This window comes from Argiope bruennichi, chromosome 6 (genome assembly GCF_947563725.1).
Source record: "Argiope bruennichi chromosome 6, qqArgBrue1.1, whole genome shotgun sequence".
Taxonomy (NCBI): Eukaryota; Metazoa; Arthropoda; class Arachnida; order Araneae; family Araneidae; genus Argiope; species Argiope bruennichi.
Genome location: NC_079156.1, coordinates 17,311,335 through 17,338,729, shown reverse-complemented (window position 1 = coordinate 17,338,729; position 27,395 = coordinate 17,311,335). Strand labels below are relative to the sequence as shown.

The following is a 27,395-nucleotide window of genomic DNA, read 5'->3' as shown; positions in this document are numbered from 1 at the left end:
TAAATTTGTGTTACTAAATGATTGAATAGCATTGGATATATTTGAATATATATTTTTGCATTATGTTTCTTCTTCTGATATTCATTTTATTTTCTATGGCACTGCAATATTTTTCAAAATGCTAATTTGAAATGAGTTATTTGTGTCTTAAAATACTGCCTTCTGTATAATCACTGTACTAATTTTTAAACCCTGGTCCGAGTTGGAATGATTTTTTTTTTTAATTTTTTATTTACAGTACTTCAAATTATAACTATTTCAAAAATGAAATATTGCATTTTGTGCAACTTTATATAATGAAACCTGTTCTTTAACTATTCTTGTGATCTGTGCCTAATATATATATTTTTTTCTAGTCATTAGATTCAAACTATTTCACATTATAGATTGTAACAATATTTTATTCTACTATGCAAATCAACCAAATTTTGCTGTGATAATTCAGAAACATATTTCTTAAAGGATTTCTTTGTATTACCTGGAAATATAAGTGTATGCATCAAAGCTTCTTTAACATTTTCTTTAATAAGTGTTTATGATCCGCATTATGATACTTTTTGACTTTTATGATATTTTTGTAAAATGTCTGTCTGTCCCTCCAGATAAAAACACTTTAAGATAGATGGATGAAATTTAGTATATGATTTTTACATTAAATTTGTATATTTATATTAAATTTTGAGCAAAGTCTGCTCAGAGGAGGTTAATATATATATAGGTTAATATGATAACTAGAAAACGAAGAGAGCTAGATGGATAAAATTCGGTATACAAATTTAGCATCTGTATGGACAACTGTCAAATTTTATGCTAAATCCAACAAGGGGTTGACCATTTGTTTATCTGTACTTTCATAAACATGTAAATGCAACGACTTAAATATCAAATTTGGTATGTGATTTTGTGACTACAAATGTAGTTCTGTATCAAATTTTTGTTTCAATTGGTTTGGAAAAATGTCTAAAACACAAATTCGATAAGTGTGTGAGAAAGTTTTCTGGGGACCACTCTTGCTGGCTCTTGCCTAAAGTTAGAAAATTAAATGGGTCAATGAAATTATAATGAATGATATATAAAATTGAATAAATAAATAAAATAATAAGTAAATAAGTTTATTAAAAACATTTTACTGAAATATTTTAAACTGAATTAATTAATTATAATTAATTTTGTTTGTTAGTATTCAAAAACCTAATACAAAAATTAAACTTTTGCAAGAGTAACCTTTATTTAACCTTTTATTTATTGTTTTCATGATTTAAAATTTAATTTTAATGATATATTCATACTGAGATTCACAGTTTAAAAATATGCAATAAAAATAAACAACTGGAGGAACATGAAAATTATGAAAAATATATTTTGTATTTTTTCAATATTGATTATAAAATACCATTTAATAATAATAATATAAAAAAACATCTAGTTATGACTTTGTAAATTTATATAACATTTTATTTTGTTCTCTCTCTCTCTCTCTCTCTATATATATATATATATATATATATATATATAATTTAATTCATTGTACTCTTAGAAATAATGAATTCACCATCTCTATTTCTCTCTTTTCACATTACTCAGAAAGTTAGTTTAATGTACACTTAATGTAAAAATTCTTTGAGTTGAATTCACATGTTTATTTTTAAATCTCTTATTTTCTTTTCTGATAGAAAAACTTAGGAAAGAACAACCTGTATTTTTGGATTCAGAAATTCTTAATCAGAAGTAAGCTTCATATCTTTTTCTTTTGTACATGTCCTTTTTTGAAATTATTTATAAATACACAAATGCATTTTGGTTATTTCAAGTAAATATAAAAACTGAAACTTGCTATCTAAATTTTTATCTTGAAATTTTCTTCTTTTTTTTTCTTTCTCCATATATTGAGTTGAATTATCATGATATGAGCCTTATTAGGAGTCTTGCAATTTACGAATAACAATAATGCTGATTTAAAACTAGACCTGCTAACTTATACCATACAAATCTTCACAGAATTCTGGAAAAGAGAGAAAAATTATCATTATGAACATAGATTTTTTTTTAAAAAAATTTTACAACAAGCCAAAACATGTATATATTCAAAACATTTAAAAATAAGACTTTTCCATTATAGTATGGTATATATAGAAAATATTGCTTACCATTCAAATTCCTCTATTTTTATATATTTATGTAGTTAACTTAAAAAGAACTAAACTAAGCTAAAATCCAAAAATCTGTCGATTCTTAATCTCTTTAGTTTTGCTTTTTTATGCTACTGACATTATTAATAGGCAATTGAATGTAGTTGTGCATTTAGAAACTTAATTCATTACATATATTTTTAAATATAACTATTTTCACAAAATATTAAAGAATCACGTGTTGCATTATTCCAAAATTAATTATGAAATTATTAAGAATTCTTTGTTAGTTTCTGAGGGTAGTTTAGTTTTATGTTACTAACTAAGCTCTTTTTACAATTTAATCAAAAATATATTGAATGATAATTTGCTCCTAGTAACATTCCTGTGTCCTATTTGAAGGCTAGAATTTTATTGATTCTAAAAGTGAATACAAAAAAAGTAATTAATCATGGTGCTCTGTGTGATGAAATTAAAAAGTCTTAAATGTTAGACTTTAAAGCATAGGCATTGAATTAATATGATTTTAGTTTGCAAATGTAATTGAGTGAAAAGAGTTAATTATCATTATAGCATATTAACCTATGCTTCATCGATGTTCATCAAATGCATTTAATGTATTATTCTTAATGAGAATACTGAATGTTCCTGTGTCTTATCAATGTAGAAATTTACAGTATTGTTAAGACCATATTGTTGCCACACTTCTAAACATGATCAAATCAAAAGAAAAATTAATTTGTTCAAGTTATTTTAAAATGTCTCCTGATAGAAAAATTACATATAAGAATGCTTAAATGTTAGACTTTAAAGCATAGGCATTGAATTAATATGATTTTAGTTTGCAAATGTAATTGAGTGAAAAGAGTTAATTATCATTATAGCATATTAACCTATGCTTCATCGATGTTCATCAAATGCATTTAATGTATTATTCTTAATGAGAATACTGAATGTTCCTGTGTCTTATCAATGTAGAAATTTACAGTATTGTTAAGACCATATTGTTGCCACACTTCTAAACATGATCAAATCAAAAGAAAAATTAATTTGTTCAAGTTATTTTAAAATGTCTCCTGATAGAAAAATTACATATAAGAATGCAGTCAGTGTACAATACACAATGTGGCTGTCTAAATATGACTGAAAAGCAAATTTCTAAATTGTTTGAAATAGGCATATAATCCCAGTAAGAATAGTGCTTTACGTTTCATAAAGAATTATATTTTATATTTTTTATTTAATAAATTTGCTGCTGAAGAAATTAGAAAACCTAAACTTTTATGCAGCCCACCAGTTCTCTTAGTCATATTTAGCAAAATATTATTGGTTTGCAAACTACTTAAACAAAAAAGTTCCACTGTTCTGTGATCAAGTGAAGTTTGAATATTATTGTTTTAGAATTTTAAACCATATGAACCGCTGTCTCAAAAAGGATCACTCACCAATAGACTGTTTTCTTTAGGTGGTCATTGATTAATCTGAAATTCAAAGCTTCATGGCTTGATCCAATTTGATCGCAGATTTGTGAAACATTTTTGTTTAAAATGTTGCTGAGAATGTTTTGCTAAATTTGATCAGAAGGACTTTATAAAAATTTAGAATTATATAATTTTCAACTCCAAATTTATTGATTAAAGCAATACAAATATTTTTTTTCCTTTATTGAATAATTATTTTAGTTGGATATATATGTCCAAATATATTTCTAACTATTTAGAAATTAATTGCTGGACCTTGATTAAGATGAACATCCTTGTCAAGGGCAGCTGACTATTAGAGCTGCTGAGTTACAACCACTCTTGAGATTATTTAAAAAAATTAGATTTATGTTTTTTGTTGAAGTTGCTTACTTTTTCACTCTGAGAATTTGATTTCATTTTCTTATTTTCATAATGAGCATTCACTGATCAACAAAACAGAAAAAGACTATAAAAACATAAAAATATGTTAAGAAATTTATGGAAGCCCATTGAGCATATAACTGATTCATTCCTACAAGAAAAGCAACACCTGCCCCAAAATAAGAATACACAATACTAATATAGACTGGAAAAATAAAGTTAAACACCTAGGATTGATTCTGGATAAACATCTATCAAGGAAAAATGCAATCAGACTTTAAGGAAGCAATATTCTCTCATCTGCAGAAACTCTAGTCTCTTTGTCACCAATAGGGTACTTGTCTACCTAGCCTATCTTCGACCAATACTCACTTATGCCAACCCGGTTAGGGCCTGCACAGCCAAAATCTATCACGATCTCATCCAAGTTCTTGAATCCAAGGCTCTTAGAATGATCGTGAATGCCAGATGGTAGCACAGAAATGGAAATATCAATCCATGCACAGAAAATCCTCCTCAGTGTAATTTATACAAAAAATATCCACTAAATTTTATAGTGATCTAGATAGCATTGGTAACTCTGCAATATCAGCCCTCCCCCAATATGACTTAGCTGATTCCCACAGTTGCAAAAGGTCTTAAAACATAGTTTGTCTGATATAACTCTTCCCTAGTTGTGTTTATTCTCTCTGTTTGAGTGGGGTTGTTTTTTAATTGTTCGCTGTTTTGCCCCCTGTTTAAAAACTGGTATATGTTAATTTAAATATTTTGCCAGCTGACTTGCTCCCTTAACAGTTCCTGGTTCTATGCATGCTCCTGGACTCCTGGTTCCCATTGCAACCTCTCCTTCTCCTTACCTCCTGTTCTTCATCTGCTCACCACTGGAATAGCTAAAAAATGAACCCTACTATACCAGACTAAAAATTTGCTACATGTACAAGTGGAAGGCCTACTGCCCCAATGAATCATACAGTCTGTCTTCATCACTAGACTGATTCATTGATTTATCAAAAGAGCAGGCCTTTTTTCTGAATTCAGAAGCACTAGAATGGCAGAAAGATCAGATCTGGTTTGAAGTATAGTCAACTGAACATTATTATTATTACTCTCATAAACAATCAATGAAAGGAAAAAAAAGACTCTGTCACCCCAAGAGAACAAAGATGCACTTTGTCCTGACATAAACACATCTGGTTTATTGAATATTCATTTTCTTTTTTAGAGGCATTTCTTCCAAAAAAAGAAAAAAAAAGGATTATTTTCTAAAATATTTGGATGAAAACTTTTATAAGAGATAAACCATTATGAATTATTAAATGCGCAAAACATTGGACATTGAAAATTATTTATTGCATGTCTTATTTAATATTCATTTTTGGATGAGAATTATCAATCTGACTGAGCTAAGATGGAAGTTTTCATGGAGAGAGATACTCTTGCATATCTTTCAACCATTACAGAATTTGGCTCTTCCAAAAATATTACCTCTTTCCAAATCTTTCCTCACAATGCAGATAATGAAAGAATTTTTAACATGAATTGTAGAAACAAAATGGAAACGTGTTTGGAGTTGCTGCTCATAACAAAAGTGTATATGAGAGTTTGCTATGATGATAATATGAGCAATAATGACTTTAAAAAAAGTAAAAATGCTTTTTAAAGAAAATTGTAAATGTCTAAAAAATAGTTTTAACTTGCATGATCAGCAAAATTGTTTTGTGTGATTTTTTTTTAATAAAATTATTTTAATTAAATATTTAGTCAGTAAAATAAGTTTGAAAATATTTGTTTTAATTAAATTTTCGAAAATATATATATTTCAGTAATTTGTTGATATTATATTATTATAATATATTAGTACAAAGTTCTACTGATGGATAACCAATATCAGAAGTTATGCTCTTATAATTTTGCCTGCTGAATCCTCACTTCAACATTCGCAGAACTTTTGAAAAAATAACAAGAAATTTATATCATGCATTGATTGTTTAATATGTTTGGAATGTGACAAATTTCATATGTGCTTTTGATATTAAAAACTTAACTTTACTTACAGGTAAGGCAGCTTTTTTTTTAAAAAAAAAAAATCCATTCTCTTGGTAAACATTTTATACAGTACTGCTAATTTCTAAGCAGATGGACTGTTTTTGCATCTTATCTAATAAAATATTTTGATTTTATTTTAATATTATATTTTCTATTTTGGTTGAAATATATTTATATATAGGATTTTTGTCATAACTTTAAAGCTTGTATTCTAGATGCTTTAAATTTTCTTAATATTGCTTCATTAAATTTTGTAATTAATATTCAAAATTTGAATTCTACATATCTATAAAATTTAATCAACATCTCTTTTATATCATTTCAGAATTGCTGATTATGAAAGATTACTACAAGAAGCAAGAAATGAGTATAAAATGAAAAATATAATGTGTGTTAAGTGAGTATTTTGTTATTTTAAAGCCACTGGAGGGTTTTCATCTTCTATAGATGAACAAAATATAAATTTTATATAAAAAAATGAGTACAGTCTAATTTTTCAAGATTGCATAAAAGAAATAATTTTTTTTTGAAAATTTATATTGCAATTTATTAATTGTTGTCAATAAATTACAACAAAAATAAGATATACGAGATTTATTTGGAGATATATTTGGATATTTTGTAAAATTAGATATATTTAGCAAAGTCCAAAAATTTTTGAGTATTTTTAGGGATAAGTATTTTGATATTCTCTTCTTGTCAGTCTGATTAGTTAGTGTTACGTTATTGTCTGCTAAGATGCTTGATGGATTTGAATTGAAAAGTAATTCTTATAAATAAATTATATTCAATTCCATAATTAACTTGTGCTTATTGCAATACAACATACTATTAATTTAAATTCTAAGATATTTCATTTAAAAGAAATCATTGTAATATATATATATATATATATATATATATATATATATATATATATATATATATATATATATATACTAAATTTATCTATGTAATTTTAAATTGCTGAAATTTCGATATAATTCAATTTGATTATAAAGTTATTTTTTAAATCTTGTTGTGTTTGACATTATTTAATAATTTTTTTTAAAAATTTTCTTCATGTATTCTCTCTAAAACATCTTTTATATTTATTTTATCATTAGAAATTTATATGTTTTGCATTAGTTTACAGCTGACTAATACCATTCAAAAAATTGTTGGTAAAACAAAAACAAACTCTAAACAAAAGGGTTTTTCTGCCTCTCAAAGAAAGTAAGTGATGTTTTTTTTATCAACTTTTTTATAATAATATTATGTCAAAAAATAATTGTTTCGAATACTAAAGTTAGTTTTATTCAGTCTTGCTTTTGAATTAAGAGTGCAAGCTTTCTTAAACATTCATTAATCTAGAAAGTGAACATATATTTTATTAGGAAGGATTTCCCTGTTGATTATCTTTTCATAGAAAATTTGATTTCAGTATCATTTTTAACCAGTCTTATATATTTTATTTGCTCAAAATCTTTCCACTAAATTTTCCATTTAAACAATCATATTTATTGCATTTTATGCTTGGAGGGGGTGGGAAAGAATTTATGATGTAAATACAAAAAGCAAATTTCTTGTATGATTTCTGATGTTAACTACAAACTTATGTATTTAAAATAATTAGGAAGAACCAATGAATCTATCTACAAGTCTCAAACCCTGACTTGAATCTGCTAATTTATTATTATTATTTTTTCCATGTGAACACTTATGACTCTAAATTTATCATTAATGGTCACTTGCGCTCTCACCTACTGTCCTGAAGAAAGTTGGCAACAATAGATATAATATTTCTTGGCTGGCTTAACGACTGGATCAATTTTGCTAATTTGCAGTCATTGCTAATCAATCAAGAATGCTCTCTCTACATTGTTCAATTTTAAAATAGTCCATTCTTTTATCATCAAAATTTTTTATTTTCATCAAAATTGGTTAATGCAATTGCATTAATATAATTAACAAATAGCTGGTGGCCAAAAATTGGCTAAGCTATATATAAAATGTCAAGCTTCATGAGAGGGGATAAAAAAGAGAGAGATTAATTTCTCTTTTGCAGACTGTAACAATTAGTTTGTTTTCAAATTTACTAAGATTCATGATGTCATAAAAAGAGGTTAATTTCTCTTTGGTCCATGAAAACAATCGCTTTATTTTTTTAAACAGAATTGTAAGCTTCTACTTATTAGATACATTTATTACAAGGAAATGAATAATATCCTCATTATAGGCAGTACTGAAAGATCTGACAAGAACTGATCATATATATGCTAAACAATTGGTTTGCTTAGACTTATCTTTGCAACATCATTCCTCAAGTTAATCTTTTTATTTTTTTAATGAAAACGTTTATGATCAACCATTTTTTTCTCCCGAAAGTCCTGACAATTCAATCTACAAAACAATGAATTGAGTTATTGTCATAGGCAGACATGACACATTGCCATACAAATGTAGATTTCTGCTTTTATGAAATCAAATTTTAATTTTCAGATAGATTAATTTTCTTTTATGTAATAATTTTGCATAAATTTATTTCTTTTATTATCTAATTAATTGTACTTATTTTATGTGTGGTGTGTTTTGGCACAATCCATTCATTATCTGTGAAGTTGAACTTTTTTTTTTGTACCATACATGTGTCATACTTACATGAATAATATGTCAGCCAAAGTTTTCTACAATTAAGGTTTCTTTACTTAATATATATGAATATCTTTTAATAATATATATGAATAAGATCTCTTTTCCTTCCCAAAAATTATCTTAAATTTGGATAAAAATTATCCCAATAATTATCTTGGCTGGACAAATTGTGAAATCATGCAGATCAATTAGCGTTACTTTATCTCTGTGCAAAATTTTTTAAAGGATAATTCTACAATAGATTTCACCTCTATTTATTTCAAAATTAAATCCAAATAATGTTAACTTCATATCATATAAAGGCTATCACTTCTTAGACCTCTTGTCCATCACTAAATAATAAATACTTTTAAAAGCAAAGAATACATAGGCATACTTGAATCACAGAATACTGAACAAGCTCATGATTAAATATATATTAATGGTCTCAGTATGAAATTGCCCTTTGCAATTTTTATATAAATGCACTTCTTTCAACACATTAAATATGGGAATGTTCTCCTTGTATTTTTGTTTGTTATATGCATTAGTGACATTTTTAAAATTTTCTTATCCAATAATTCAGTTTTCATTTTATATTGATGACAATTTCTCTTAATGCTAAATGCAGATATGTCACAACATTCCTTCAAATTTCAATCAGTTTTACATCAATTGTAGAAATAGTGTAAAATATCACAGCTCACAATTTCTCCAGAAAAATACACGGCGATCTGATTTTTTTAATAGCAAAGAATGCTTGTTTTACCATTTTGAACTTAATAGCAATATTATTTGTTTGAAATCTGAAATAAATATCTTAGAATTACACTTTTCTTCAAACTTTAGTTTCAACTAACACTTCGTCATTCTCCAAACAAAACTACTGACACTACTAAATGTTATTCATTGTTAAGATCTGATAGTAAGATCTGATTGGATACTTTTCTTATCATTTCTTGCAAATATATTCAACAATAAGGTGCTAACTAGAATTTGGATGTTGTCTTTATCAACATTTTGATAAATATTATTTTAAGAATTCTGATTTGTTTTGTCTTTACTTTGTTAGACTTCTATTGCATTCTTGCAGAAAAAAAGTTGGGGCTGCCTTTCTTTATGATCATTGTCATCTTCTGGCTGCTATTTTTTTTATTAAACATATTTCACTAAATTTAAATTCACCCTTAGCTGTTCCAATGGAAGGCATCTCTCCTCATCCCAAGCATATTGTATCTCTAAAGTTTATGCTCAAAGCCTTGCTTTCCAAAATGAATATCCAAAGCAAAAATATTCATCCTTTTCATGAATAGCAAGTAATGTGATTGTGTTTTTTATTTCTCTGATCTTATTTTCCAAAAGAATAGTCCAATTCCAATAGTCTTCTGTTGGGAAATGTTTTTATAGACCTTTTTTGTAAAGTGCAAAGAAAGTTTGGAATACAAGAAATGTTTCAAAAACATTTTAATAATAATTCATTGCAGCTATGAATTTCAAAGTGTTAGAATGGTTTCAGGAACAATCACCACTGTGAGCAACATCTTCATTTCCAAAGTGATGCAATTCTTTTATCTTTTATCTGCTTCTACAAAAATAAAGTGCAGATCATTATACTTTCAGATAAACTTTTGGTCTTAAAACATTTGGAGAACTACAATTCGAAGTGTCTTTATATTATTCACCTACTTCACCATATTTTAGAACAAATAGTTGAGCATTTTCTTTCTATCGAATTCATTTCTTCAGATCACAAAAGTGTTAAATAACTGGCTGTCTCTTAAAAAACATTCCAAACTTGTAGTTACTCAATTGGATTTTACTTGAAGATATTAAATCTGAATGAATTAAAAAAAACATTGAAGAAAGAATCGCAGGAAATTGCCCACAAGTCCTTTGGCTCATTTCTTCTTCTTCTTCTTTCTTTTTTTTTTTAAATGCAATATTTTTATAAATCAGTTGCTTTTCTGATTTTACTTAGTATCTTTTATTCTTAACATTTTATAAAACAATCTGTTAATCTGAGAAGTGTCGTCAAGCGTAAGTTATTTAAGAGTTTTAATAAGTATATATACATTTAGTGTTTTATATTATAGTTATAGTAATTTCAACTATTGTACAGAAATTTAGAAAACAGTGTTTAACTATTTCCTCCTCATTGAAACACTATGTATGTGATTGTTTTTGAAAAATTTAATATACTAGTCACATTCTATATAATAAGCCTTGATCATGATGCCACCATTAAAATATTATTATTTGTTAATAATGATTTATTGCATCAAATTCATTCCTTACATGTATCAAAGTTGCAGATTTAAGAGTGTTTGTTTTCTGGTAATGATTTAGACCCTCTTAGTTTTAGAATTCCTAAAAAGAAGGCACAGTTAAAAATGCATTCTATAATACTGCAATTAAATATTTACCAGCAGATTCCTCATCTTTCAAATCTACTGCAGTATCCTGTACATTTAGACATATAAACTAAATTTATCTTATAAGATTAAAAAACAAACAAAAAGCCATTTAATTTGTAGATTAATATGTTAGCTTTTTAAGCCTCTGTGCCTCCTTCTTTCTCAACAAGACATAGTTTAGCATATACAAAACTTGTATTTTAATGTCATTAAAACATGACAGATTTTTAACACAACTGAAAATCTTTATGCATGTGAAAAAATATCTATATTTATGCAAAAGTAATCATTTTTTGTTTAATTCCTGAATATCCAGTTTTATTATTTTCTATTATTAGTTTAACAATTCTTATGTAGTTTAATTGCAAATCCATTTTTTCCCTCTCATTTCTCAGTTGAAATTCTTTCAAAACTTTTTTTGTAGGAACATTGTTATTGTATTCCAGTACAATGATTTTCTTATAGCTAAAATTATGGAATTATTGTATGGACCTAAGTTGAAAAATGTTATACTATAGATTAATACATATAATGCATTTTAAATATCTTCATTGTTTTATGAATAAAGTAATTTTGTGTTTTTACTATTATCATCATCAATTTTTTTCTTGCATCTGCAATATAATAGTATTACAAAATTAAGTTAATAAAAGAAGTTTTGATCAATAAATTCAAAAATTAAATCAAATCAGCACCAGAGAAATAAATTTTGAGATTACAAATTTTTTTAAAAAAATTTCATTTTGCTGCTTAATTTATGGCATTCATGACATTTAAATTCAGTCAAACTGCACTTAGAAAGCTCTTTTCGTTGCGAGTGATTCACATAAGGAGCACAACAAAATGTTAAAAAAAAAAAAAAAAATGACTCCCTTAATGAGCAATACTTGTTTCTCAAAACAAGTGACGAAGCGATATATTGCGACATCACATTCCGAATCATGCCTGCATCCAAGTTATCAATCTGCATTTAACACTTGTTTCTTGATGTTTTTTCCCCAAATAAAAGTGGAATTATATGTTTTACAGTTTATTGAAGCTTCAAAATAAAAATGTGTGATACTTTGATAAGCATTATAGTTTTGCATTGCAATATGAGAGAGAAGTATTTTAATAACATGCTGGCATAGATAGGAAGTGCATTCTGTGCTGCAGCAAGAAGCTGTGCAGGAGATTTCATCAGTAAAGGAGAATATAACTACCTAAGGTATAGCACCAACCTTTCAATGAAACAATGAAGAGAATATATCACCTTAATAAGTTAGAATATATCACCATCATGAGCACTGCAAATTTATTTAACAAAAATAATGTGTTTTATTTTTGCCAAATTTTGAAACACAGGTAAAAATAAATTTTAAACAACTTTCATACAAAAAAAGCATGTATTATAAATAATAATTACATGACTTATTTTACTGTTTTGCATTAATCCTATGGGAAAAATTCTTTGAATTAATGAGTGTTTTGTATTACTAGTAAGATTCGGGAATGAGTTATGCTTGTTCAGTGGAATTCCACTGTAGTTACTTAGTTGGAAAGTATAAAATAATAATAATAATATTTTCACAAAATACTGTTACTTTGCGTGTAAATACAATTCTTGAAATGAAAGATTAAACACTAAGCATAGAGAATACAGTAAACCATTTTAGAATTATGTACTGATGTCATTTCTTTTAAAGGTAGTTCAAATTTGATGAATCATTTGGTAGGATTAGATTACTTTGCTTTTTGAATCAAAGACTTGTATGATTTCAGAATGCATTTGGTATATGATAAATCTCTCACCTTTAGTAAACATTCAGAAGTTTTTATAGTACTTTGAGTGGGTATCAACTTAAGAGATGCTCTTGCATTTTGCCATGGCTTAAAACATAAGGATCATTTTCTATACATCTTGTGTAACTTGCTAATAAAATAATCTCTGCTTTGTACAATCTATCAGTTTTGGAGGAAATAAAATATATGATATCCAGCTAAAAAAAAATTTTTAAGTGATCTTTAATTGTGCATATAAAGTAACAATTTTTACCTTGAAAAAATAACATTTGTTGATCAAAAGTATTTACAAATATCTTCCTTAATTTTTGTCTCTTAATTGCTTTGTGAATAATGAATGAATGAATAATTTGGTTTCAGTTTTAGCTGAAAAAATCTAATTTTTTAATAAATTCTTCCTTATTTCATTTTCCATAATAAATATTTTAAAACAAAGTTATATTTAAAAATTTTCTTAAAACTAATAATATGTGTGATTCTTTTTGATGATGTTTTGAAATTTAGGACCTTCTGATGTTGCTTATGTATCTTTTAAATTTTAGTAAAACTTTTCTTGTTTTCTTCTAATTTTTTTTAAAGTAACAGAATAATCAGTGGAACACTGATAATATGAAAAAATTTGTAAATTAATTATAAGCAGAAATCATTCCTTTAGTACATGTTTAAGTATTTTAGTGTTAAAATTTTTTTTACATTTCTATTCAAAAGAAATAATCCTTTTACTTTTTTTTTTCAATTTGCTCTTAGTGTTTATTATTATTTCATCAGTAAATATTTTTATGCTTATTTTATAACAATATTAATAATAAAACTACTTCTTTTTGAATTTCGAAATTGCGAAGTTTAAATATTGGCTTATTTGGAAGTTTTGATGTTTGGATCAGGGAATTATTGCCAATTTTTTAAAAAATAAAGATAAGATAACAGGATGTTTTTGTCCCCCCCCCCTTTCAAAGTAGCAATACAACTGTATCCTTCCTCAAACTATTTGCAAATTTTTTTTGCTTTGAATTAAAAAACAATCTAACTTTGTTTACTTGTTAAAATTTGCTCTTGATGTTATTTAATTCCAGAATATTCATTGAAAATACAAGAAATTAATTGAAAGTGATTAACAATTAAAAAAATGCTTCTTTTAAGAAATTTGAGACTTTTGATTGTATACAAAATCTATAAGAAGAAAGTGGAACTTCCAAATAGGAAAAAGTTACAATTTAAATTTCGTAGTTATTAAGACTGTGTGGATGCATAATTTTTTCTAAAAGCTAAAATATAATTATTTAATAATTAAACTAAAGGCTAGTTTGGCAATCCATTTGATAATTAAATAGGACACTTTTATGACAATTGTTTTAGAATATTCTTATATATTCTTTTCCTTTTTTAATTTCATTAATTAACTGTATTTGCAAAGCAAATTTTTCTTTGATTAAAACAATTTCTGTTGTGAAAATAAATGCCTTATAGTTCAAGTACTCCATCAATCCGTCATGCACCAATATTATTATTTTATGTAATGAGCACTGTTTCTATCTTTCAGGCACATTGAAGATTTATTGGCAAAGAAAAAAGAGTTGAACCGAAGGATAGGAGTCAGGCGAAAAGTAATTTCTTTTGTTGCTTTTATGTTTATATTTAGTATCACATTTTACCATAAATGCCACTCATGTAATTGTGAAGTTTTAAATTTATCATTTCTTGCTTTTTTTCACTGCATCATTTATCATGCATCACTGTCATTTATAAATATAAAAGTACTGTATAAATCTCAAAATAAGGGTTTGGTTGTTATTAACCTGAGAAATTCACAATTTACTTCATATATATTATTTCTGTATATAAATTTTATTTCTGGCAGTTTAATTTTATTTTGAATGCTAAAATTTACAACTAAGTGGTCATCTATTATAATGAAATTCTATTAAGAATCTTTTTTCATATCAAAGCATTCATAATATTTTTGATTTAATCATAGTTTTAGTTATTATTTTAATTAATTTTTTAAACTATTGAACATTATATTGTGCATCCCTTCATATATTTTGAAATATAAATACTTTTCATTAAAAGATAGTTTTAAAAATCTTAAAAAAAATATTCAACTTTCCAAAACAATTTTAATATATTGGACTTAAGGATCGTTACATATAGTTGGTACTAATTAATAAAAATAACATTAAATAAAAATTATAAAAATGATAATGTAGCCAGAAATTATAGAGAAAGAAAATATTTAAAAATCTTCTTTCAGAATAATATTCTATAATGAAATATTTATGAAATATATTAGATCACTGGTATATGGATTCATGTCACTTTATTGCATGGTTTTTATTAGAATAGATGATCACTCTTAATCGTCAGCAGGCATATCTTTCAATTCCTTTTCTTATACATTTTTACAATATGACAACTTTTGTGTTTAGTTTTGCCTTACTAAATAAATATGTAAAAATTAAAAAACAAATTTACAATTATAATATCAGAACTACTTATTAAACTAATTATATCTGAGTTGTGTTTTGAAATTAATGCTTACATATGCACATGAATGAGAGTCTGCTCTTTCAAGGTTTTGTTCAAAATTTAATACACATTTAAAATTCTGCTGTAAAGATCCTATATTAAGATCCTTTCATTAGCTGATTGTATTTTTAAGTTATCATAATTGTGTGCTTATGAATAGATTAATAAATAGTCAGCATAATGATCGATTTCATCTAAAATTTAATACTCATATCAAGATTAATTAATCAAGATTATTAATCAAAATCTACATTTGGCAATACATATATAAAATTCTAATAAAAACCACATACCAAATTTCATTCATTTTTTAAAATTATTATTGATTAAAGGAAATTAAAAATTTTGAAATTCATCAAAATCTTGAGGAGGAATTTTTATGTTTACAATGTTTTATTTTTGTATATTTATGCATATATATATAAACTGATAATTTTTCCATACCATCTAATTACAATTATAAATTCTGCAAGGTCTTATGTGACAGTTGTTATAGAATCTTAAAAAATATGCTATAGTTTTCCTTTTATGAACTGTTGTTTTGAGAAATAAGATTTGATAGTTTGTAAACCTGAAAAATTCCTCATCTTTTTGAAACATTAAATCTTTGACATTTTGTACCAAAATTGTTTTGATGAGAACCATTAAAAAATATTTTTAAAAATTTATGTAAGAAATATCAGAAACTTTAAATATATTTGTACAATGTCTTCTTTCCTTCATTGGACCCCACAGGTGGGAAAAGTATATGTGTATCATTTTCTCTTGATGTGAAAGTGAACACTGGTTATCAAAAGACTAGATGTGATTGGTAAAACACTGTGGGGAGCGAAGATATCCTTGGATTTATAAAAAGTTCCAAAACCAAGCTTTTACACAAAGAATTCTGCAGATTGATTATGGAAGAAATTCTGATTGGTCATATGAATACTCGCTCATAGTACTTGCCCATGGTTGGGGTATGTAACCAAGTGTGAGTTCATTGTATTTTAAGGCTTAAAGTGTATACAAAATATAAATAAATATTTACTTTAGATTATTACAGTTGATTATATTTATTATTTATGATGCCGCTTTGGGGATGTTACAGCAGTTTTTTAGATTGTAAAATTCTGAGGAAAAGGAAAATTTTACTTTAAGGAAACTTATAAATACTTTCCTTTATATAAGGTAAGATTTTCCTTTCACAAAGGAAGTTTTTTAATTAGTTAAACTTTTTAATAGGAAATTGCTGAAATGGATGAAGATATCTTGAAGCTGAAAAAAACTGTATCAAGTATGTGTAAAATATTTTACAATGAAATTTAAATTGTTTCATTGATAATGAATTCATAGTAAATTGTCCCATTTGTTTCAGCTAACAAACAGAAAAAGAGCAAACGAATGGATGCTCATGTTTTGAATGATACAAGTACAAAAGCAGCTGACTTAGAAGAATTAGAAAGGTACTTTTTTTAAGAGTTTCTTGTGTAAAGTACTGACACAAAAATATATGCCATCATTATTGAAATTCAGTTTGTTTTAGAGCTTGCATGAATATTTAAGATTTCATATTCTATCCAAAGATATAATTCTTCTGTGGTTTTCCATTTTTTGCATCTTTTCCTAATGTTTTGAAAAACAAAACATCAGCAATTTATTAAAAGAAAAAAAAATCTTCCACGAATCTGGTTAAAAGGCTTTCTGCTTTTACCCAAAATCAAAATTAGTCGTAATGAAGAAATTAAGGGGAAAAAAAAAAAAGATGCACATGGATAATTTGCTTCTCCAATCTGAATCGCCAGTTGATTTTGTTTGTTGGAAGCATTCTCTTGTTTTGATGTTAATGAAATGCCTTATTGATTTGATGACAAAGAACTGGATGATGAACGAACTTCATTACCACAATATATTATCCAACATATATCAATCTATCATTATACATTTATTTATTTATTGTTATTATAAATTATAAATAGGATCTTGTAACATATTGATCAGAACGAGTTGAAATAGAAGGAATTTTCATTTTATATTATAAAAAATATTCATGCTTTTTTTAATAAAAAAATAATTTTAAAATGTGTTAAAATTTCTTCAATAAAGTGTATCAATTGTTAAAGCAATGTCTGCATCTTACAATTAATCATAATTCGTTTTTTCAATAATATAGATATTTAAAAATTTTTAAACTTCTCTACTGCTGATTTAGAAAGTGCCCGTTTCTTTCATTCTTTATATCTATCTATCTATATATATATATAAACCGACATAATAATGCCTTTTATTAAATAAAAAAAGGAGTAGTTTGAATAAAACTCGAATTAAAAATTTGAAGTTCAATGTCCTGAAAAATTAATTCTCTATATGAATAACATAAATTTTTATTGTTTTTTTAAAAAGCATTATTGGCAGATTTAATTTGAATATTCACTAGAATTTTAACAATAGGTAGATTAGATAATTAGAGTAGTTTCATGCAATTTACTATTTCAGAAGTAAAAAAGAGACGAAAAATATTAATTACGAAATGTGTAAAACATGAATAGCAGATATTATAGAGTGTAGGTTTATTTACGGAAAAATGATGCATAGAAAATGTCTTCCGATTTTCGTTCAATTATGACACAATATGGTTAAATAAAAGAAAAATATGGCATTATATATAAATTCAACGAAAAAACAGTAATCAACACTCAGATAAAATTCTATGTTTCTGAATATTAAAACCATTTCAGATTGGTTTTTTCAATATTTTGGTATATTATTAAATTTGAAATGAAATAACACAATTGAAAATTAAAATAAAATGTGCAAAAATTAAATGAAGGGAGGGAAATGAAACAAAATGGGGTTATATAAAAGACAGTTATGGATGGAAAAATTATCCCTAAAATAATCTTTATGTTAAAACCAAAATAATAATAATAATTCCACAAAAAAAAAAAAAAAAAAAAAATTCTTGACGCAATTAAATGCAAAATTTTTCAAGCAATTGAAAATAATGTATATTTGAAGGGGGGATGCAGAAAAATAATAATAAAAAAAGGGGAAAGAAAAAAGAAACATTTTTAAATTGTATAGAAATTGGAAAAAAGAGCAACATATATTCCAAATAAATTACAGTAATAAATGTTTTAAATACGAAATTTAAGACTTGTTTACGCTTTAGTACAATGCTCCTTAACTTCTTGACCTACGAATTTATTTAACTTCCGAATTAGATGACATATTCTATTTGGGACATCTATTATTTTAATTCTTATAATAATTTTCATCTAATTGCAGGTTTAAAATTAAAAATTCATTAATTCGATGCGCGAGTCAGACTCGTCATTGTATGCGAAGTGTTTAACAGTAAACAGCAAAAAGTGTGCATGATATATAATTCTTGATGTTCAGTTTTTCTCCCGATTTGTGTTAGAGTGAAAATTTTGATTAACTAATCATGCCATGTTGATTGTTTGACCGAATATTCTTTGACAAAAATTGCTCAGTATTTACAATAAAGTCTATTTTAATATACATAGACCACGGCCTATATTAAAATATCTAACAGTAAACTAACTGAGTATTCCCTCTATATTTTTACTTTCTCGTATCGAAATATAGAGAAAGTTGTGTAATCGTCACACAATTCGAACTCAAGATTTTGACTCATTACCATGCTTCACACACTCTTAAATTCGAAGAACACATTTTTGGCGTTATGCCTTCTATCACTGATATCTCACAAACGCTTTGAACTAAAATGGAATTTGGTATATGTTTATTGTACCAGATTTGTAGATTTCCAGCAGATCTTGAGCAAAATGCGTTCAGAAAAAGTGTGTTCGGTTTTTCGAATATAAGCTAACACGATAACTACAAAACGAAGCGATCTATATAGATACGATTCGGTATACAGATTTAACATGTATAGTGAAGACACCCATCAAATTTTGGGCCAAATCCAACCTAGGATTGACCATTTGTCTGTCTGTACTTTCAGAAGCATGTAAACACGATGATTCAAAACCGCGATGGATTTTAAAATACCAAAATTGCTATGTGATTTTGTATATACAATTGCCTTTGTAAATGCCTTTTGTATTAAATTTTGTTTCCATTCGGTTTGTAAAAATGCGCATAAAACTCGAAATCAATTTTAGAATAACTATTAAACGCCTAACAGGAATTAAATACCAAAAAATTCACCAAGGATCACATGGTAAATTCAATAAAAGTGCTAAATTCACTTGTAAAGGTAATATTTCATAACTATCGTATGCCACTACCATGCAAGCATTTTCTGCCTTAATCAAAGGGGGAGGGGTGATAACATCTTTATTTTAGAGAATAAGTGAGAAAGTTTTGGAGAGAATACTCACGCTATTCAAAAACAGCTAAGATATTTTTATTCTTTTCTCAGGAATTAGTTCAACTCATTCTTTTTTCCTTTGTGGTAGAAAAACATTCCTCTCTGCAAACTGGAAGGGAAAGGTAGATTCCTTTTAATCTAACTCACTATTTTTAAATTGCTTTCAATACTTAGATAAAAGCCTTTGGAAAATGGTCTTCCCGAAACATTCTTGCATACCCTCCAATTAATTCACCTCCGTATAAAACTGTAGACCTTGTTTAAGGTCTGGAATACTTTGCTTTGTGTTCACCAACGCCATAAGTAATTACAAATTGCAGATTTGGTAATAGTTACAAAGAACAGATCTCTAGCCTGTACCTAGCATTTTTACTGAATCTATTTTAAGAATACGTATTTTGGACGCTTTTCCCATTTCCAGACCGCTTCACTCCAAAATTTGACACGAAACTAATGGTAAGGTCAAACAACATAATGAATTTCATTGATTTTTAAGTCATCGCGTTTACATGTCCGAGAATGTGTTGATCGACAGATGGTCAACCACTTTACAGATTTAATTCAAAATTTCATGCGAATCTCGATTTTAACCTGTTTACCAAATTTTATTTACATGGGTTTTTCTGTTTTGTAATTTTTGAGTCTATTTGTACTCAAAACAGTCGGACAAACAGATTTCCTTTGAAAAAAAAAAAAATATGCTCGTTATTTGATAGAAATCTATAAATTTGTTGAAAAGACCGTATAAAATTTCATTTTCTGTCTCGAAACTTTTTGAGTTATCTTTGTCACAGACAGGCTGCCATAGAGCCAAAAATATGTTTTTCGGTTTCAGGAACGACGTCCAAAATGAAGATTTTAATGAAAATCCCAAGTTTGAATTTTTTTTTAAGAATTAAAATACCTTCTGTGTACGTCATCTATACTTATATAATGCTCAATGTGCGTGTGTGTTGGAGCTCTACAGGCCAGACCGTTTGACCTACAGCTATCAAATTTGGTACATGTATACCTTGGAGGTCAGGAATGTGCACCTGGGGTCCCTTTTTTTTTGAATTTTTAATTAGAATTTTATTTATTAATTAAAAACTAACTTTCCCACCAAAAAAATCTTTTCATTTTCCCCACCGCCAAATGAGTAAGGCTTCAGTTTTTTCCCCACTCTAATGAGGCTAGGCTTAAGATTTTTCGGCTGATTATTTCAAACGATTCTGTTTATTTTCTTAATGTTTGATGCATTTAAAATTAAACATTGTTAATTAATCGATCTTTCAGATTCATTCTGAAGTACTTTTGAATTAAAATAAAACAGAATAAAGGAAATTAAAAATTTCTAATCTGCATAGCGTTACCCCAACTGGCGTAGAAAAACTCACGCATTTGCGTTACCGTAACTGGCTTTGAAAATTCACTCATGCGCGTTGTGTTCTGATTGTTGACATGACAATCACTATCAACGGATGATTTAAATTATTTTTAGGTTAGTTGCATGCTTTTGTAATTAAATTATATTTATGTTAGTTATATATTTTTTGTATATGCTAATAGTTTTAAGTACATCGTTTTTTAAGTAGTTTTTTTAACCTGTTTTCGATCGATTATTTTAAACGATTCGTTTTATTTTCTTAGTGTTTGATGCATTTAAAATTAAACATTGTTAATGAATCGATCTGGTCATGATGAATCTGAGAAAAATTTGTTGACAAATTCTTGAAATATTACATAAATTAAGAAAGATATTCTTTAGTGCCAATAAAGTTTAAACGCGCAGTGACTGCTTTCAGTAATCATATTACAAAAAATACATTGTTTCAGTAAAAAATATTATTATATTAATTGCAGATTCATCCTTTCCACTTTAATTTAAAGTATAAATTCTACGGGAGCTAACAAAAAATTAGAGAAATACATATTACGTTATGACTGAAGGCGTTTATAATATTATGAGTGAATTATATGTCTATCAAATTAAAATATTTTGATGAAGAAGCTATTAAAGTAGGAATTGCATAAAATATTTAATTATTAAAATTTTAACGAACATTAAGATTGGCGAACCGGCTGGTCACCAAAGGCGGCTAGTATACAGTAAAGTAAAAATGAAATATTGCATATTGAAGCAAACGTAGGTAATGATTATATTGATATCGCACAATTGGGGATTTTTGCAAAATAAATGTGGGTGTGATGGGTTTTAATGCATCAGTCCACTTGGATTAGCTTAATCTTTTTATTCTTGATTAACAAATGATGATTCTGATGGATTTTACAAATGAGAATTCAATGATGAAGGAATTTATATTACATGAAGATGGACAGTTGATGTTGTTTAAAGGATCTTTCCCACCTGCGCGTGGTTCACTGGCATTTTCAGAGGAATCCTTCAACGCAAGAATTCCAGTTTCGGCCCTTTCTCAGAGTATCACGGCTTCTCGGTTTCCGGTCCCACCCTTCTCGGCGGACGTCCGTTCTCTCCCCTCGTCTATACTCTGTTTCACCCTAACTTGGCAGTATTGTAAAAGGCAGAAAATGTGACGCTCCGCGTTGGGAAAGAGTTCCCCATCAATTCCGACTCTAAAATACTTAAAATGCGCGGAAATTTATCAAATAATATCATAAATTGCATAAATCCTTTTTTTATCAGTATGTATTTAAAATTATTCTCAAGTTAGAAGTGCTTATCTGTTAAGTATTTTGTAAATAAAGCGAACGAATAAAACTAAAAGATTCCACTTTGGCTAGAACCGGTCTTCAAGGTCAAATATTTGGCGCGCTTTTCTTTTACGTCTCCGCCAACTCAGTTTCATTCAGTTCGCAACCGTTATCATCTTTCCTACTTTTTTATTCTCTCTTTTTTACCAGCTGATATTTTTGATACTGTTAATCACATTAGTAGTTATTAGTTTTCATTGTTGAATATTTATTCGATTCGTCATTTTATTCACTTCTAAAATGTCTGAAAAAGAGAAAAACTACGACTACGCTGTGCACACCTTCAAGACGAGTAAAACCAACAAAAAGTGCAGCATGCAGAAACATATTAAATGTTTATTCTCGACTCCGAGAAAACCCTCAAGATTCTATCAATCAAATCGTCGATAAAGTTTCGCACCTTACAGGTGTTTCGCAATGAACAGTTTTCCTTTTGAAAAAAGAAATAAAGGCATCCAGTCCTTTAAGTATCCCTGGAAAGAAGTGACCTGGCTCAGTAGGTAAACATTCAGGTCTTGTAAAATATGATAATTTTACATTATCTTGTATTTGACGAAAAATCCATGCATTTTTTAGTAGAAATGAGATCCCAACATTAAATAAAGTTTTAAAAGATGTGAACGATGATACAAATATCTTTCCGAAAAACATTAGCCGAACTAAGCTTTACAGAATATTGAAAGATTTAGGGTTTTCTTTTGAGAAACGATGAAACGAAAGGAAATAACATTAATGATTTATTAAAATAATGTATCAATAATATTGAAAAAATAATGAAAATAAGGAAACAATTAATTATCCGATAAAGTGATATAATAAAGTAAATAAATATTTACTATTTGGCGAAAAATTTGCGAGATAAAGTTTCGCCAGCGATCTGCATTTCTAGTAACTTTGTACTTTAAAGTAACCCAGTTCCCCTGACAACGACTGCGATTCGGCTTGCCTAGAATATACACTACTGCCAAGTTAGGGTGAAACAGAGTATAGTGAACTCTGAACTCTGCCCTCCGACTGCTGGCTATCACCGGATGAACTCAGAGTGCCCTCTCGTGGAGTTAATTTACCACATCGCTCGGCCATCGACATGTGAGGTCCTCCGAACTCTGAAACACACAAATGAAGGAGAAAAAAAAAGAGAGAGGACATTGAAGACAAAGGATAGAAATAAAAAAAACAAAAAAGGGTGATGATGAAAAAAGAAATGTATTGATCTCAAGTTGCAACTGCATCAGTCCAGGGCTTCATGTGATCAGCTGAAGTGGAAGTTGCCTCAGGCCCTTCATGAGATCCTACTTTTGCTACGTCGTAACGATCATGTGGCTTTATCTTGACCACTTTGTAAGGTCCAAGAAACTTAGGTCTTAGCTTCAGACCTCCTCCTAACTGTGTTCTTTTAATTGCTACCAAGTCGTTTATTTTATAGAGTGGGGCAATTCTACGATGTTTATTATATTGCCTTCGGTTCTCTTCTTGCACTTTGAAGATATTTGCTTTGGCCTCCTCACGAATTTTTTCTTTTTCTTGAATCATGGAGTGCAAGAATTCTTGATCTAGGATTTCTTTGATTCTTAGGTCCGTTTTGTTTCGCATCTTCACACCTGTCATCAACTCAAAGGGTGTGAATTTGGTGGATCTGCTGATAGTGCTGTTGATGATACGTTGAACGTCTGGTACGAATTTAAACCATTTGGCAGGATCGTCTATTGACAGTTTTGCAAGCACTGGGATAAGTGTTCCATGTATCCTTTCTATTTGGCCATTTGCTCTTGGCACTCCTGTTGTTATTTGTATATGGTCAATTCCTTCGTCCTTGCAGTAGTCCTCAAAGTCTCTAGAAGTGAAGGCAGAACCTTTGTCGGAAATAATTCTCGAAGGATTTCCGAAGACAGCTTGTTGGATCTTGAGTTTTTGCAGTGCCTCTGCTGCTGATGTTGATTTGACTGGGTTCCAATTCTCGATATAACCAATTTATTTCCTGTTTCACTTTCATTTGTAGATTTGTCTAATCGTTTTGGACAATTACGAGCGAAATGAAAGCTTTCTCCCTTTCCCCCGCATACATAACAAACCCTTTCCACTTTAACATTTTGATTTTTGTTTCGACGGAATGATTCACTTTTCATTGCCTGTTTTTGAAACCTTGATGCTTTCGTTTCACTACTATGTACATTAGAATTACTGACTTCAGATAACGATTTACCCCGAGATGAAAAAAATAAATCACATTCGCGACCTAACTGAGTTGGCGGAAACCATGTTTTTCCTTCGCGAATACCTATGTATTCTTTAGTTTTGAAATCCAAAGTTTCGAACAATTTATTAGCAACAATTAGATCAAATAATTTTTTAAAATCTCTTTTTACTTCTCTTACCTGACAATAGTAATCAAATGTTGCAGTTAATCGCGATGCAAATTGTACGTGCGATTCGCTTGGTAAACGTTGAGCATTTTTAAAATTACTAAGACATTCTCGAGGTGTCGGCTGAAATTCAGCTAAAAATAACTCTTTTAATTTTTCATAATCCGACAAATCCTGTTCAGTTGCATACGTTAAAACATTATTAGCTTTAACCCCTAGCAAATTAATTAATATCTCAGCTTGGAAGTCTTTAGGAACTTCTTTAGTAATAAATGCCTTTTCTAAGGAAGTAAAAAACAAATGCAATGCCTCGGGTTTATCAGGAACAGAAATTGTTAGTGTTTTAATACTTCTTATTAAATTTTCAACACTAAAAGGCAAGTTTGATCGCTCAATAGGCAATGATTGTTTTTTCAATTTTTCTAGCTCAATCTCCTTCTCGAGTCGGGCCAATTTCATTCTTTCCATCTCTAACTTGGATTGTTCAGTAACTGCCTTAGCCGTACGATCCTCAACAATCGATTTGATGACGCCACGGACAAATTCTTGATCCGTTTTAAAAATATCAGAATTCTCAATTAATTTCTTAAGTTCCAAAATTTTAGCATTTTCTGACACAGTTTCACCGAGTTCTTCGGCAAGTATTTTTAAATCACACTTCTTTAAATTATTTAAGATACTCATTTTCAGAAATATGGCAGAATAAATATAAAACAGAAGTAGCACAGTACCTTTTAAAATTTGTTGTTCACCGGCTTCGAGCCCCCATGGTTGTGGGTGTGATGGGTTTTAATGCATCAGTCCACTTGGATTAGCTTAATCTTTTTATTCTTGATTAACAAATGATGATTCTGATGAATTTTACAAATGAGAATTCAATGATGAAGGAATTTATATTACATGAAGATGGACAGTTGATGTTGTTTAAAGGATCTTTCCCACCTGCGCGTGGTTCACTGGCATTTTCAGAGGAATCCTTCAACGCAAGAATTCCAGTTTCGGCCCTTTCTCAGAGTATCACGGCTTCTCGGTTTCCGGTCCCACCCTTCTCGGCGGACGTCCGTTCTCTCCCCTCGTCTAGTGAACTCTGAACTCTGCCCTCCGACTGCTGGCTATCACCGGATGAACTCAGAGTGCCCTCTCGTGGAGTTAATTTACCACATAAATAATATCAAAGTACAAATATTATAATAAAAATATTCAAATCTAGGCTTGTAACGAAGTTTATATTATTGGAAAGATTTTAGAAAGTGCAAAAAGTTGGTATTAATCGGCAGTAATCGACTGTCTTCACTCTCTTATAGATTTTAAGTCTATTTTCCAAGATGAATAATGAGGGGCACCATAACTAACCTCAGATAATAGCCACTTTGCATTTATTTTACAACTCTATTATTCTTTTCATTTGAGTACAATTTTAACACTTTCAGAGTGTATTAAAAAAAATGTGTTTTTCAGGTTGGAAGAAAATAACGAGAAAGTTGCAGATCGTGTTCATCTTCTCTCAGGGATTATCCAGTCCTTGGTTCCTTACGCTGGAAGCAGGTGGCAGGAAGATTCCGATCTGTTGGACATGATGGAAGAGTGTGAAAAAGTGTCCAAGTGCCGCTTTGACGACTTAGCTGAAATCAATGCACTTTTGACAAGTGTGTGTTCAGTCAATTTGTGAACTCAAAGCACCAAGATGGATTATTCTGTATATGTATATAAGGGACACTCATTTGAAAACCCTGGTTTTAAAACTGCACGTTTCTTATGTGTGTTATTACATTTTAAGAAACTGGTTTGCAATTTATTTACTGCGGTCTTTCAGGAAAATTTAATTTATTACTTTTAATTACTTTTTTTTTTTTCAATTTCAAGTTTATGCTAATCCATTCTTAATTTGAATCAATTATTCCTTGTGAAGAATGTATACATAAATCAAATGTAAATTGTCATGCCTTAGTAAAGATTTGATGTTCAGATCAACAATGTGAAAAGTATTTTTTATCCAAGGTATAGAATGTTATATCATTGCATTCTGTTTTTATATAAAAAATTGAATATACATTCAGGAGCAATGAAAATGTTAATAAAAATACTCTACAATGTCATTGCATAACACCTTATTTCATTTTTCCGCGGGGCATGTTATGTGTTTCTATTTTAATCAGTCGGTCATTGTAAAAAAACATTTTTTTTTTTTAAATAAATGAATTTGTGGAATGATTTAAAATCTTTTTCAACTCAAATTTTATTTATTCATGCAAACACTTACATATATTTTCAGAAATACCAATTGCTACATGTAACTTTCTATTTTATCGTTTCCCATTATTGCTGTGGGTTTATAAATACTTAATGTTTACAAAGCATCATAATTTTATTCATCGTAAGAGGAAGTGATTATTGTGGAATAGTTTTCCTTGAAAGAATGATTAGGAAAGTATCTGTTTTCTCATGATTTTATAATATACCTATTTATTTTATTACCTTATGATAAACCAAGATTAGATTCATGAAACCTATTTATTTTTGCTTGCAGCTCCATTCTCTCAGTGGTGGTAAGAAAAGGGAGACATACTCCTTTATCCAACAGGAAATACCTATTAAACAAGGCCTAAGGATTGAGTTGCGTTTTTCGT

At 28.3% G+C, this 27,395-nt stretch overlaps 1 protein-coding gene across 3 annotated transcripts in view; it reads left to right on the top strand.

Moving 5' to 3' along the window:
• The window catches only part of LOC129972134 (uncharacterized), a 33,981-nt gene extending 7,060 nt beyond the window's left edge, over positions 1-26,921 (top strand). For 2 of the 3 annotated variants that reach the window (XM_056086144.1, XM_056086143.1), the window contains exons 4-10: positions 1,674-1,728; positions 6,345-6,416; positions 7,148-7,234; positions 14,369-14,432; positions 16,579-16,630; positions 16,712-16,799; positions 26,227-26,921. In XM_056086144.1, the coding sequence (XP_055942119.1) occupies positions 1,674-1,728; positions 6,345-6,416; positions 7,148-7,234; positions 14,369-14,432; positions 16,579-16,630; positions 16,712-16,799; positions 26,227-26,437 (629 nt within the window). In that variant the 3' untranslated portion in view covers positions 26,438-26,921. Of the gene's footprint in view, positions 1-1,673; positions 1,729-6,344; positions 6,417-7,147; positions 7,235-14,368; positions 14,433-16,578; positions 16,631-16,711; positions 16,800-19,744; positions 19,816-26,226 lie in introns of all 3 variants that reach the window. The other variant, XR_008784833.1, reaches the window with a different exon arrangement.
• Positions 26,922-27,395: the final 474 nt, after the last annotated feature.